The 15,668-nt window shown below is 47.7% G+C and overlaps 1 protein-coding gene across 4 annotated transcripts in view; it reads left to right on the forward strand.

Annotated features, from left to right (window-relative positions):
- The window catches only part of LOC129702017 (serine/threonine-protein kinase PAK 3), a 166,658-nt gene that overhangs the window by 121,731 nt on the left and 29,259 nt on the right, over nucleotides 1-15,668 (forward strand). For all 4 annotated transcript variants that reach the window (XM_055643506.1, XM_055643508.1, XM_055643509.1 and 1 more), the window contains 4 exons: nucleotides 5,006-5,043; nucleotides 10,574-10,690; nucleotides 13,620-13,800; nucleotides 14,570-14,633. In XM_055643506.1, coding sequence (XP_055499481.1) covers nucleotides 5,006-5,043; nucleotides 10,574-10,690; nucleotides 13,620-13,800; nucleotides 14,570-14,633 — 400 coding nt within the window. The remainder of the gene's footprint in view (nucleotides 1-5,005; nucleotides 5,044-10,573; nucleotides 10,691-13,619; nucleotides 13,801-14,569; nucleotides 14,634-15,668) is intronic.

Genomic DNA, 15,668 nt, shown 5'->3' on the forward strand with positions numbered 1-15,668 from the left:
GGATCATTCTCGTAAACCTCCTCTGGACCCTCTTTGGGGCCAGCACGTCCTTCCTTAGACGTGGGGCCCAAAACTGCTCACAATATTCCAAATGCAGCCTGACCAGCGCTTTACAGAGCCTCGACATTCCTGCATCCCGGTTTTTGTATTATGGCCATTTTGAAATAAATACTAGCAAATTGTTTCCTGCCTGCAACAACCTCAGAATGGAGTCACAGAATGATACAGCGTGGAAACAGGCCCTTTGGCCCAACTTGCCCCCACCGACCAATGCGCCCCATCTACACTAGTTGGGGACGGGTGGGGACAGATTTAATAGGAACCTGGTGGGCAACCTTTTCATACAAAGGTGGCGGTTATCTGGAACGAGCTGCCGGAAGAGGTAGTTGAGGCAGGTATTATAATAACATTTAAAAGACACTGGGGACTGAGGTGAGAATAAACGTTTTCACCCAGAGAGTTGTGAATTTATGGAATTCCCTGCCACAGAGGGCAGTGGAGGCCAAATCACTGGATGGATTTAAGAGAGATAGAGCTCTAGGGACTAGTGGAGTCGAGGGATATGGGGAGAAGACAGGCACGGGTTATTGATAGGGGACGATCAGCCATGATCGCAATGAATGGCGATGCTGGCTCGAAGGGCCGAATGGCCTCCTCCTGCACATATTTTCTATGTTTCCATGGAACATACATGAAAAGGAAAGGTTTAAAGGGATTTGGGTTAAATGCAGGCAGATGAGACTAATGTAGGTTTCCATGGGCAAGTTGGGCCGAAGGGGCAGTTTCCGTGCTGTATTTCTATATGGTCATCTTGTAGGGATCATTGCCCAAGTCTAGTGCCCGCTTGAAAATGGCCAAAGATTTTTGTTAGCTGCAGAGGGAGGAATGAACACATTCTCAGAACCACCCACCCTGTCGGTCTCTTCGACAAGACTCCCAGTTTTCATAACCTAGATCAAACTATCTACTTATTGTTCATTTCGTTCCGGGAGCCTTTGTTGTGGGCCTGAGGTGTAAAAGACCAATTTTCCCGTCGTCTAATAAAGTCTCTTCTGTGACAAAAATCAGATCATCTCAAATTTTAAATGTTTCTACTCGTTCCATTTGTCAACAGCTTTGTCGGACGGAGTTGCCCTCAATTAGATTTTGTACAAGTGCTTGCTCACATTATGTTTGAGTCTTCTTCACCTGCTCAATGTACATTCCACATCTCCAAACTTGTCCATTGGACTACATGATCAATTCTCTGCCAATGGGTAGATGCTGGTGTAACTCAGCGGGACAGGCAGCATCTCGGGAGGGAAGGAATGGGTGACGTTTCGGGTCGAGACCCTGAGTCTGAAGAAGGGTCTCGTCCCGAAGGGTCACCCATTCCTTCTCTCCAGAGATGCTGCCTGTCCCACTGAATCACTCCAGTGTTTTGTGTCCATCTTCGGTTTAAACCAGCATCTGCAGTTCCTTCCTACACTAATCAATGGGAGCTACTCCAGGGATTATTGGATAAACAGCAGGTTTCTTGAATTAAATTTGATGCCAAGCAACACTAAGGTCAAAGGAGGTTTGAATGAGTTTTAACATAGGATGAGCGTTTGACGGCACTGGGCCTGTACTCACTGGAGTTTAGAAGGATGAGGGGGGCTTCATTGAAACGTACAGAATAGTGAAAGGCTTGGATAGGGTGGATGTGGAGAGGATGTTTCCACTAGCGGGAGAGTCCAAGGACCAGAGGTCACAGCCTCAGGACGTTCCTTTAGGAAGGAGATGAGGAGGAATTTCTTTAGTCAGAGGGCGGTGAATCTGTGGCATTCTTTGCCACAGAAGGCTGTGGAGGGAAAGTCAGTGGATATATTTAAGGCAGAGATAAGAAGATATGACAGGGGATATGAGGTTGGGGCCCTTTTTCAGACATTGTAGTTGGGGGGAGAAGTGGGTCTGGGACAAAACCTGGCAAGTTATAGGTAGATACAGGTGAAGTGGGGGGGGGACAAAGAGCGTGAGATGAGATAAGGCTAAAAGAGACGTGAAATGTGAAGTCGGAGGAGGGAATGTAAGTGGAAGGGGACGGGGAGGAAGGGGAAAGATATTCAGCAACTTGTGTAGTATGGGAATACTTAAACAGTAGCTCTTGCTGGCTTATATTTCAGTTTGTCTTTTTATAACTCTTTGTAAATCGGAAACTAAAATCAAAACCATGTGCTTTAATAAAGTCTCGTGACTCTGAGGCCGTATAAAGCCATTCCCCGTCAGAATAGAGAATGCTCTGTGTTTTCAATAATATACTTTAAACAGTAGTTTAAAGGTTACATTACTCAAAGCTCGGAGCCAATATTAAATTCTTTCTCCATGTTGCACACAGCATGTGCTAAAAATACCTGAACACAGGTACGGCACGGTGGCGCAGTGGGTGGAGCAGCTAACTCACAGCGCTAGAGACCCGAGTTCGTTCCTGACCTTGGGTGCTGCCTGTGTGGAGTTTGCACGTTCTCCCCTTGGATGGGGTGGATGTGGAGAGGATGTTTCCACTCGTGGGAGAGTCTAGGACCAGAGGTCACAGCCTCAGAATTGAGGGATGTTTTTTTAGGAAGGAGATGAGGAGAAATGTATTTCGTCAGAGGGTGGTGAATCTGTGGAATTATTTGCCACAGACGGCTGTGGAGGTCAAGTCAATGGATATTTTTAAGGTAGAGATTGATAGATTCTTGATCAGTTCGGGTGTCAGAGGTTATGTGGGGAGAAGCTTAAGGATAAAGGGGAAATCCTTTAAAACCGAGATGAGAATAACTTTTTTCACACAGAGAGTGGTGAATCTCTGGAACTCTCTGCCACAGAGGGTAGTTGAGGCCAGTTCATTGGCTATATTTAAGAGGGAGTTAGATGTAGCCCTTGTGGCTAAGGGGATCAGGGGGTAGGAGAGAAGGCAGGTACGGGATACTGAGTTGGATGATCAGCCATGATCATATTGAATGGCGGTGCAGGCTCGAAGGGCCGAATGGCCTACTCCTGCACCTAATTTCTATGTTTCTGTGTTTCTAGAAGGGGGTTGGTCGGGAGAGATAGATCAGCCATGATTGAATGGTGGAGTAGACCTGATGGGCCGAATGGCCTAATTCTGCTCGTGCACCTCCCTGTGACAGCGTGGGTTTCCTCTGGGTGCTCCGGTTTCCTCCCACATCCCAGAGACGTGCGGGTTTGTAGGTTAATCGACCCTCTGTAAATTGCCCCTCGTGTGTAGGGAGTGGATGAGAGAGTGGGATAACATAGAAGTGGTGTGTGAACGGGTGGTCGATGGTTGGCATGGACTCAGTGGGCAGAAGGGCCTGTTTCCATGCTGTGTCTCCAAACTAAACACAGTATGCTGTCAATTGCAGCAGGTTCGTGATATTCTGGTCAGGTGGGCTGAGGAATGGTTGATGGAATTTAATACAGAGAAAGGTGAGGTGTTGCATTTTTGGGGGCACTAACGTGGGCGGGACCTACACAGTGAACGGTTGGGCTCTGGGGAGTGTGGTGGAGCAGAGAGATCGAGGGCTGCAGGTACATCATTATACTCTCTAGAATTTAGGAGATTGAGGGGGGATCTTATAGAAACTTACAAAATTCTTATGGGGTTGGACAGGCTAGATGCAGGAAGATTGTTCCCGATGTTGGGGAAGTCCAGGACAAGGGGTCACAACTTAAGGATAAGGGGGAAATCCTTTAAAACCGAGATGAGGAGAACTTTTTTTCACACAGAGAGTGGTGAATCTCTGGAACTCTCTGCCACAGAGGGTAGTTGAGGCCAGTTCATTGGCTATATTTAAGAGGGAGTTAGATGTGGCCCTTGTGGCTAAGGGGATCAGGGGGTATGGAGAGAAGGCAGGTACTGGATACTGAGTTGGATGATCAGCCATGATCATATTGAATGGCGGTGCAGGCTCGAAGGGCCGAATGGCCTACTCCTGCACCTAATTTCTATGTTTCTATGTTTCTATACATAGTTCATTGAAAGTGGCATTACAGATAGACAGTGTGGCCAAGAAGACTTTTGTCACATTGGCCGTCAATCAGAGCATTCAGAAGTTGGGAGGTCATACTGCAGTTGTACAAGGCATTGGTGAAGCTGCAGTTAGTTTTGTGCTCAGTTCAGGGCACCTTGTTATGGGAAAGATGTTGTCAAGCTGGAAAGGGAGCAGAGAAGATTTACGAAGATGTTGCCAGGACTCGAGCACCTGAGCCATAGGGCGAGGTAGAGCGGGCTGGGACTGTATTCCTTGGGGCGTAGGAGGATGAGGGGTGATCTTATAGAGAGGTGTCTAAAATCATGAGAGGAATAGATTGGGTAGATGCACAGAGTGTCTTGCCCACAGTAGGGGAATCGAGGACCAGAGGACAAAGGTTTAAGGTGAAGGGGGGAAAGATTTAATATGAGGAGGTAACATTTTCACACAATGGGTGGTGGGTGTATGGAATGAGCTGCCAGAGGATGCAGTTGAGGCTGGGACTATTGCAACATTTAGACTGGGTACATGGACACATCAGGTTGAGAGGGTTATGGGCCAAACGCAGGCAGGTGGGAAAAGTGTGGATGGGACATGTTGGTCGGTGCAGGCAAGTTGGGCCAAAGGGCCTGTTTCCACACTATATGACTCTGTGCAGTATGCTATCGCCACAATCAAACGCCAGTTCAGTCGATGAAAACATGTGAAGTGAGTATCTGAGATCAAATCAAACTTCCGAACATCCTGACTGATAACAGCTTGAGGCTGAAGAAAGTCAAATTCTAAAGCCATGCGATCTTATATCCTTAACTGCATCAGTATCAAAGCTTATGATTGGACTTTGTGGGCCGAATGGCCTCATTCTGCTCCTATAATTAATGAACATACATTCTCATTGCGATTTTGCAAATCAGAATATTATTTGAGATAATAAGGATGTTTGTGTGTAGCACGGGCTGTGTGGTTTTATACACAAATGCCAATTCTGGTATAAATCTACATTTGCAATTTATTTTTGACCTTTTCAGATAAGCCAGCTGATGGATACATAGCAGGAAATGCTCTGGTGAGTATGAAAGCGGGCAAACGTATATCTGTTCTCTCAAAAACGATCTGTGGAAAGTGGGGAATTCCTCCTCATTCTGTCTTTAGTCTGAAGAAGGGTCTCGACCCGAAACGTCACCAGTCCATGTTCTCCAGGGATGCTGCCTGACCCGCTGAGTTACTCCAGCGTTTTGTGTCTCTTTGTGTATTGAGTAGCGTCTGAAACCTTCTTTAGACTGATTGTAGGGGGGGGGGGGGGGGGGGGGGGGGGGGGGGGGGGGGGGGGAGGAGAAGGGAAAAGGGTAGAGTTAACCCCCACCCCCCCCCAAAAATCATCTGAAGAAGGGTCCCAGCCAGAAACGTCACCTGTCCATGTTCTCCAGAGATGCTGCCTGAACCGCTGAGTTACTCCAGAACATTGTGTCCTTTATGAGGATGTTGCTTGGACTCAAAGGTCTGAGCTACAGCAAAGGTTTCGACAGGTTAAGACATTATTTTCCGAAGCACAGGGTGATGTGCGATGCTCTTATAGAGGTGTATACAATCATGAGAGCAATGAATGCGCAGAGTTATCTAACCAGGGGTAGGGAAATCAAACGTAGAGGACATAAGTTTAAGATGAGGGTGGGGGGGGGGACAACATTTAATAGGAAGCTGAGCAGCATGTTTTTTCACTTGGTGGGTGGAGGGTGAATGGAACGAGCTGCCGGAGGGTGTAGTTGAGGCAGGGACTGTAACAACATTTGGAAGGCACTTGGACAGGTACATGGATAGGGTAGGTTTAGAGGGATATGGGCCAAGCGTGGGTTAGGTGGGATTCGTGAAGATGGGCATGGTGCAGACCAGAGGTGTTCTTGCCTTGGTGAATGCTGAGTGCCTGGGGTGATGGTGGAGGTAGCTGTCTTAGTGGTGTTTAAGAGGCTTTTGGATAGGAGCATGGTTATGGTCAGGATATGGATCGTATGCAGTCGGAAGCGATTGGTATTGCGTTTGGCAGGACATTATGGGACGAGGGCCTCCCTGTGACCTGCGTGGGTTTTCTCCGGGATCTCCGGTTTCCCCCCACACTCCAAAGACATGCAGGCATGTAGGTTAATTGGCTTCTGCAAAATTGTAAATTGGCCCTAGTGTGTAGGATAGTGCTAGTGTGCAGGGATCGCTGGTCGGCACGGATTCAATGGGCCGAAGGGCCTATTTCCGTGCTGTTTCTCTAAAGCCTAAAGTCTGTACACACACACACATACACGCACATACCTACCTACCCACCTGTCAACGGTTATGAGGAGAAGGCAGGGCAATGGGGCTTAGAGGGAGAGATAGATCAGCCATGATTGAATGGCGGAGTAGACTTGATAGGCCGAATGGCCTAATTCTGCTTCTATCACTTATGAAGACAAAACCAATGCCCCCAAGTCTATGTAGTTCAGAGCCTAGTTGGAGTTTGTGGTGTTTAACAGCCTGATGGCAGTCGGGAGAAAGCTGTTCCTGAGCCTGGACGTTACAGTTGTCTGGCTCCTGGTTATTGCTGGTGTCATGATCACCATGGGAACTGCTAAGCTTTGCCATTTAATTATAACTTTGTTTCTATTCCAATCAATGTGCCCTTTTAATTCTAAATCTGTCTCTGTTCACTGAGCAGAAACCCTCTGTATCTATCTTAGGTCTCTTCCTTTTTCCCCATCTCGTCCGACTTTTCCCAGTAACATTTCCAATCGCTAAATCAGTTCTAGATATTTTTTTTAAATTCACAACCACTGATGCTGGAAATCTAAAATATAAACAGAAAAGCGCTGGAAATACTCAGTGGGTCAGGCAGCAGCTGTGGGGAAGAAAGAGTTAATTTTTTTTTTTTGCCGACTGCCGGCATCATTGACTGATGTATCGAGTCACCGAAAAAGTCACGGCGTGACGACGTAATGACGTGCGGTGTCTCCTCGAGTGTCGCAACATTTTTGTTTGTCACCGCTGGGTTTTGAAACATTCAAAATCTTTTGGCGAACCTGGTACATACGTCAGTCAATGCCGCCGGTAGTCTCCGAAAAAAATCGCCAGTGGGACAGGCCCTTTAATAGCGAAGAGTTGATAGTTACTGTATTACCGAATAGTGAAAGGCTTGGATAGAGTGGATGTGGAGAGGATGGTTCCACTAGTGGGAGAGTCTAGGACCAGAGGTCACAGCCTCAGAATTAAAGAATTAAATGTTCCATCAGGAAGATGAGGAGGAATTTCTTTAATCAGAGGGTGGATGGTGAATATGTGGAATTCTTTGCCACAAAAGGCTGTGGAGGCCAGGTCAATGGATAGTTTTAAGGTAGAGAAAGGTAGATTCTTGATTAGTACGGGTGTCAGGGGTTATGGGGAGAAGGCAGGAGAATGGGGTTGAGAGGGAGAGATAGATCAGCCATGATTGAATGACGGAGTGGACCTGATGGGCCGAGTGGCCTACCTCTGCTCCTATCACTTATGAACATGTTTTGGGTCGAAGCCCCTTTGGTAAAACTGTGAAAAAAGGGAAGAGAAAAGCAATGAAGTACGCATAGAAACATAGACAATAGGTACAGGAGTAGGCCATTCAGCCCTTTCAGCCAGCACCACCATTCAATATGATTATGGCTGATCATCTAAAATCAGTACCCCGTTCTTTGCTTTCTCCCCATATCCCTTGATTCCGTTACCCTAACAGCTCTATCTAACTCTATCTAAACATCTAGTGAACCGGCCTCCACTGCCTTCTGTGGCACAGAATTCCACAGATTCACAACTCTCTGGCTGAAAAAGTTTTTCCTCATCTCAGTCCCAAATGGCCTACCCGTTATTCTTAAACATAGAAACATAGAAAATAGGTGCAGGAGTAGGCCATTCGGCCCTTCGAGCCTGCACCGCCATTCAATATGATCATGGCTGATCATCCAACTCAGTATCCTGTACCTGCCTTCTCTCCATACTTAGCCTTTAGCCACAAGGGCCACATCTAACTCCTTCTTAAATATAGCCAATGAACTGGCCTCAACTACCTTCTGTGGCAGAGAATTCCACAGATTGACCACTCTCTGTGTGAAAAATGTTTTCCTCATCTCGGTCCTAAAAGATTTCCCCCTTATCCTTAAACTGTGACCTCTTGTCCTGGACTTCCCCAACATCGGGAACACTCTTCCTGCATCTAGCCTGTCCAAACCCTTAAGTATTTTGTAAGTTTCTATAAGATCCCCCCTCAATCTTCTAAATTCTAGCGAGTGCAAACCGAGTCTATCCAGTCTTTCTTCATATGAAAGTCCTGACATCCCAGGAATCAGTCTGGCGAACCTTCTCTGTACTCCCTCTATGGCAAGAATGTCTTTCCTCAGATTAGGAGACCAAAACTGTACGCAATACTCCAGGTGTGGTCTCACCAAGACCCTGTACAACTGCAGTAGCACCTCCCTGTTCTACTGTGTGACCCCCCTGGTTCTGGACTCCCCCAACATCGGGAATATTTTTCCTGCATCTAGCCTGCCCAATCCCTTAAGAATTTTAAATGTTTCTATCAGATCCCCCTCATCCTTCTAAATTCCAGTGAATACAAGCCCAGCCGCTCCATTCTTTCATCATATGTCAGTCCCCCCCTCCCGGGAATTAACCTGGTGAACCTACACTGCACCCCCTCAATAGCAAGAATGTATTTTCGTGACACAAAATGCTGGAGTAACTCAGTGAGCCAGACGACATCTCTGGAGCACACATTCAGGTGACATTTCAGGTCGGGACCCTTCTTCGGACTGATTGTGGTGGGGGGGGGGGGGGGGGGGGGGGGGGGGTGGGAAGGAGGCTGGAAGAGAAGAGGGGCCGGACAAAGCCTGGAGAATTTGACAAGGAGAGAGTGCTGGAGTTACTCAGCGGGTCTGGCAGCATCTATGGAGGAAAAGGACAGGTGACATTTTGAGTCAAGGACCCTTCCTGGAATAAGGCAGGAGAATGGGGTTGAGAGGTGAAACATGAATGGTGGAGGAGACTCGAGGGGCCGAATGGCCTAATTCTGCTCCTATATCATCCGGTTCAATCCTCCGGGATTTTGTCTTTCCTTGGTAAACCAGCATCTGCAGTTCACTTTGATTAAGGGCATTTTGATGATGTTGCTGTCTTGATTGTAAGATGATCAGAGGACATGCATTTAAGGTGAGGGTGGGAAGATTTAATAGGGACCTGAGGTGCAACCTTTTCAGAAAAAGGCTGGTGGGGGTATGGAACGAGATGCCGGGGCATGTAGTTGAGGCAGGTACTATCACAATGTTTGTGAGACATTTGGACAGGTACATGGATAGGATAGGTTTAGAGGGATATGGGCCAAATGCAGGTAGGTGCAACGAGTGTAGATGGGACATGTTGGTCAGCATGGGCAGGTTGGGCTGAAGGGCCTGTTTCATAGAAACATAGAAAATAGGTGCAGGAGTAGGCCATTCGGCCCTTCGAGTTTCTATAAGATCCCCCCTCAATCTTCTAAATTCTAGCGAGTACAAACCGAGTCTAACCAGTCTTTCTTCATATGAAAGTCCTGACATCCCAGGAATCAGTCTGGTGAACCTTCTCTGCACTCCCTTTATGGCAAGAATGTCTTTCCTCAGATTTGGAGACCAAAACTGTATGCAATACTCCAGGTGTGGTCTCACCCAGACCCTGTACAACTGCAGTAGAACCTCCCTGCTCCTATACTCAAATCCTTTTGCTATGAATGCAAACATACCATTCACCTTCTTCACTGCCTGCTGCACCTGCATGACAATTTTAATGACTGGTGTACCATGACACCCAGGTCTCGTTGTATCTCCCCCTTTCCTAATCGGCCACCATTGAGGTAATAGTCTACTTTCCTGTTTTTGCCACCAAAGTGGATAACCTCACATTTATCCACATTATACTGCATCTGCCATGCATTTGCCCACTCACCCAGCCTATCCAAGTCACCTTGCAGCCTCCTAGCAACCTCCTCACAGCTAACACTGCCCCCCCAGCTTCGTGTCATCCGCAAACTTGGAGATGTTGCATTCAGTTTCCACGCTGTGTGACTCAAAGACCCTGTGGTGGCTCAGCGGTAGTGTTGCTGTCTAAGGCACCAGAGACCTGAGTTCGATCCTGTCCTTATTGAGTTTGTACGTTCTCCCCGTGACCTGCGTGGGTTTTTCCTCAGGGCGCTCCAGTTTCCTTCCACACTCCCAAAGTCGTGCAGGTTTGTAGGTTAATATGCTTCTGCAAAATTGTCCTGGGTGTGTGGGATAAAAACTAGCGTACAGTTGATCGCTGGTCTCTGTGGCATCATTGGGCTGAAGGGCCCGTTTCCACTCTGTATCTCTAAACTAAACTGCTATCAGAACATTTCAGAGACATTTAGACAGGTACATGGATAGAGCAGGTGTGGAGAGTTACGGGCCAAGCGCGGGCAGGTGGGACGTGTGTAGACGGGGACCGTTGGTCGGTGTGGGCAAGTTGGGTTGAAGGGCCTGTTTCCATGCTGTATGGCTCTGTGGCTCTGCGGCCCGGATTTGGAAGCAGAGATGTAATGCCTCTCCTGTTTATTGCAGAACACAAAGATAGCGTCTGAGCCACCAGTCGTACCACCAGTGTCAGAGGACGATGATGAGGATGAGGACAATATTCCCCCGCCTGTGATCGCCCCTCGGCCTGAACACACAAAGTCGGTGAGTGCAGATCGACCCTCATGACCAATGCTTCTGTGCCCGTGGATCAGGTGACACAGCAGTATAGTCGCTGCCCCACAGCGCCAGAGACCCGGGTTCAATACTGGCTACGGGCGCTGTCTGTACGGAGTTTGTACGTTCTCCCTGTGACCTCATAGGTTTTTTCCGGGTGACAATAGACAATAGGTGCAGGAGTAGACCATTCGGCCCTTCGAGCCAGCCCCGCCATTCAATGTGATCATGGCTGATCATCCACAATCAGTACCCCATTCCTGCCTTCTCCCCATACCCCTTGACTCCGCGATCTTTAAGACTATCTAACCCTCTTTTGAAGGCATCCAGAGAATTGGCCTCCACTGCCTTCTGCAGTAGAGAATTGCACAGATTCACAACCCTCTGGGTGAAAAAGCTTTTCCTCGTCTCCGTTCTAAATGGCCAACCCCTTATTCTTAAACTGTGGCCCCTGCTTCTGGACTCCCCCAACATCGGGAACACGTTTCCTGCCTCTAGCGCGTCCAAGCCCTTGATAATCTTATATGTTTCAATCGGTGCTCTGATTTTTTCCCATATTCCAAAGCCGTACAGGTTTGCAGGTTAATTGGCTTGGGATAAAAATTGTAAATTGTCCCCGGTGTTTAGGATAATGCAAGTGTGCGGGGATCGCTGGTCGGCGTAGACTCGGTGGGCCAAGAGCCTGTTTCAACAGTGTATCTCCAAACTAAACTAAAAGAAATGAGTCTCGAAGAAGCATCTTGACCCAAAAGGTCACCAATTCCTTCTGTCCACAGATGCTGCCTGACCCGTTGAGTTACTCCAGCTTTTTATGTCTATCTCTGACTTAAATCAGCATCTGCAGTTCCTCCTGATATAAACTAAAAGGAGTGTTTAATCAGCATGTTTGCCCTCAACGGAACAATGTCATTCTTATGGGCCTGTCCCACTTAGGTGATTTTTTAGGCAACTACAGGCAACTAGTTTGTCGCCACGTGTTGTCACCGGGAGTCGTCTCCTCAGTCGCGCAAAAAGTCGTAGCGTCTTTCCGGTCGCAGCTAAATTTTCAACACGTTGTGGGTTTGACGCCAATGAGCGTAGCTTGACTTCTCCTGACGTGGGCGCTGTCGTAGGTTGCCGCCAGGATGACGTAGGTTGGCGCTGGTTTTTCGGCGACCTGGTACGACCATGACCGTTGCCGGCACTCGCGGAAAAAAATCGCCAAGTGGGACAGGCCGATTACTCCTTGTCAACTTGTTCACAGGCCTTTGAACACCAAACCAAGCAGAATTGACAGTGAAGGAAGGCAAACGCAATGTTAGCATTTAGTTTGAGAGGACTAGAATATAAACATAGTCATGTAATGCTGAGGCTTTATAAGGTGCTGGTCTTCTTATCGAGTCCACACACAAGATTAGAAGTTTACACAAAAAAGCTGGAGAAACTCAGCGGGTGCAGCAGCATCTATGGAGCGAAGGAAATAGGCAACGTTTCGGGCCGAAACCCTTCTTCAGAAGGGTTTCGGCCCGAAACGTTGCCTATTTCCTTCGCTCCATAGATGCTGCTGCACCCGCTGGGTTTCTCCAGCTTTTTTGTGTAACCTTCGATTCTCCAGCATCTGCACAAGATTAGAAGTTGTTCGGCCAGAGCTGAACACTCTTCTCGGCATCTGCACACAATGGTGTCTGTCTTGTCTTGTGCTTCTTGTGAGTGGTGGTGGATAGATTGGTGGAGACGGGGCCGAGACGTGAACGCTCTTTCCTTCACCTCAGGTGCTGGTCAGACTACATTTGGAGTATTGTGAGCCCCATATCTGAGTACGGGTGCGCTGGCTCTTGAGATGATTCCAGGAATGAGTGGGTTAGCATACGATGAGCGTTTGACGGCACTGGGCCTGTACTCGCTGGAGTTTAGAAGGATGAGTGGGGGGCCTCATGATTTCTTGATTAGTACAGGTGTCAGAGGTTACAGGGAGAAGGCAGGAGAATGGGGTTACGAGGGAGAGATATATCAGCCATGATTGAATGGAGGAGTAGACTTGATGGGCCGAATGGCCTAATTCTATTCCTATTCCTTATGGCCTTATGCCCCATTGAAACTTACCAAATAGCGAAAGGCTTGAATAGAGTGGGTGGAGAGGATATTTAGGAGAATCGAGGACCAGAGGGCACAGCCTCAGAATAAATGGTCGTACCTTTCGAAGGGAGATGAGAATGAATCTCTTTAGTCAGAGGGTGGTGAATCTGTGGAATTCTTTGCCACAGACACCTGCGGAGGCCGGCATTGGGTATTTTTAAAGCAGAGGTTGACAAATTCTTGATTAGTACGGGTGTCGGGGTTATGGGGAGAAGGAGGAGAATGGGGTTGAGAGCTCCCCTCTAAGATCTTTGGTTGAGAGGGAGAGATAGATCAGCCGTGATTGAATGGCGGAGTAGACTTGAATGGCCGAATGGCCTAATTCTGCTCCTATAACTTATGAACTTATAGACACCCTATACACTGATAATATATAACATAGAACAGCGTAACTCAGAAACAGGCCATACGTCCCACATTGTCTATTCCATACATGATACCACATTATATATTATTGGTGTATCGTGTGTATATAAGTTCAGGAACAGGACAGGAACTCGGCTAACTCTCATCTGCCTCCATATCATCCATATCCTTCCATTCCCTGAAGAATTACAAATGTCGGAGTAACTCAGCAGGTCAAGTCGGTCGACTAGATGGGCCGAAGGGCCTAATTCTGCTCCTGGTACTTACGAACGTCTGACAGGTTCTGACTGATCCTGTTCATGTAGCTATAGAGTGACGCAGTGTGGAAACTGGCCCACACCGGCCAACAATGTCCCAGCTACACTAGTCCCACCCGCCTGTGTTAGGTCCGTGTCCCTGCAAACTTGTCCTATCCATGTGCCTGTTCCCTCTCTAGATTTTTACCCGATCGGTGATTGAGCCCAGCATTCCCGTGGCGCCCGTCAAGGACGTGACGACGTCTCCAGTAACAACGCCGCCTGAGAACGTGAGCGGCCTCAACAGCCAGCTCTGCAGAAACACCGACAAGCAGAGGAAGAAGTCCAAGATGACAGACGAAGAAATCCTCGAAAAATTAAGTACGTATTTAACCGTAAACCCTGTTGACTCAAGAGGTACAGAGCCATGAAAACGCACGACTACTGATTCAGGGACAGTTTCTTCCCGGCTGTTATCAGGCAACTGAACCATCCTACCACAACCAGAGAGCAGTCCTGAACTACTATCTACCTCATTGGTGACCCTCGGACTATCCTTGATCAGACTTTGCTGGCTTTACCTTACACTAAACATTATTCCCTCATCATGTATCTACACTGTAAATGCTCGATGGTAATCATATATTATCTTTCCGCTGACTGGTTAGCACGCAACAAAAGCTTTTCACTGTACCTCGGTACACGTGACTATAGACTGGACTAAACTAAACATATTTTAGATTTTTTATTTCAACAGCGGTAGAGTTGCTGTGGTACACCGGCAGAGACCCGGGTTCAATCCTGACTACGGGTGCTGTCTGTACGGAGTTTGTATGCTCTCCCCGTGACCTGCGTGGGTTTTCTCCGGGAGCTCTGGTTTCCTCCCGCACTCCAAAGACGCGCAGGCTTGCAGGTTAATTGGCTTCAGGAAAAGAGTAAATTGTCCCGAGCGTGCAGGGCAGTGCCAGTGTACGGGGTGATCTTTGGTCGGCGCGGACTCGATGGGCCGAAGGGCCTGTTTCCGCTCTATATCTCCAAAGTCCAATGTCAAGAGAGTGAAATCACCTGACATACAAATCGTCACAATGAACAGGTCTAACAATATCATGAGCCTAATTTCATTCCTATTTCGTGTAATCTTTTCTTTCAGGAAGCATAGTAAGTGTGGGTGACCCCAAAAAGAAGTACACCAGGTTCGAAAAGATCGGTCAAGGGTAAGTTTGCAAATCTCCCTTTTAATGAATAAGAAATGTTCACCCTTTCAGCTGAAGGATGTACAGTTTTCTACTTTCTGATGTTAAGGCCACACTGTACAAAAACTGCCCTTAACGGCCCGAATAATGAGAGGCCTGGGTAGAGTGTATGTGGAGAGCATGTTTCCAATAGTTTGGAGGACGAGAGGAGTTCTTAAGGGGTTGGACAGGCTGGATGCAGGAAGATTGTTTCCGATGTTGGGGAAGTCCAGGACAAGGGGTCACAGCTTAAGGATAAGGGGGAAATCCTTTAAAACCGAGATGAGAAGAACTTTTTTCACACAGAGAGTGGTGAATCTCTGGAACTCTCTGCCACAGAGAGTAGTTGAGGCCAGTTCATTGGCTATATTTAAGAGGGAGTTAGATGTGGCCCTTGTGGCTAAGGGGATCAGAGGGTATGGAGAGAAGGCAGGTACGGGATACTGAGTTAGATGATCAGCCATGATCATATTGAATGGCGGTGCAGGCTCGAAGGGCTGAATGGCCTACTCCTGCACCTAATTTCTATGTTTCTATGTTTCTATGAAAGGGCACAGCCACAGAATATGAGGAGATACCAGAAGATGAGGGGAATTTCTTCAGTCAAAGGGTGATGAATCTGTGGAATTCATTGCCACAGAAGGCTGTGGAGGCCAAGTCAGTGGGTATTTTTAAAGCTGAGTTGACAGATTCTTGATTAGTGGGTACGTATCTTTGTAAAGGAGATGAGGAGGAATTTCTTTAGTCAGAGGGTGATGAATCTGAGGAATTCATTGCCGCAGACGGCTGTGGAGGCCAAGTCAATGGATCTTTTTAAGGCAGAGATAGATAGATTCTTGATTAGTACTAGTATCAGGGGTTACGGGGAGAAGGCAGGAGAATGGGGTTGAGAGGGAAAGATAGATCAGCCATGATTGGACGGTGGGGGAGACTTGATGGGCCGAGTGGCCTAATCCTACTCCGGGCACTTATGGACAAGAACTCTGGGCTAAACAGCAAGTGGTGGGGTAAATGCAG

This window comes from Leucoraja erinacea, chromosome 12, assembly GCF_028641065.1.
Source record: "Leucoraja erinacea ecotype New England chromosome 12, Leri_hhj_1, whole genome shotgun sequence".
Taxonomy (NCBI): Eukaryota; Metazoa; Chordata; class Chondrichthyes; order Rajiformes; family Rajidae; genus Leucoraja; species Leucoraja erinaceus.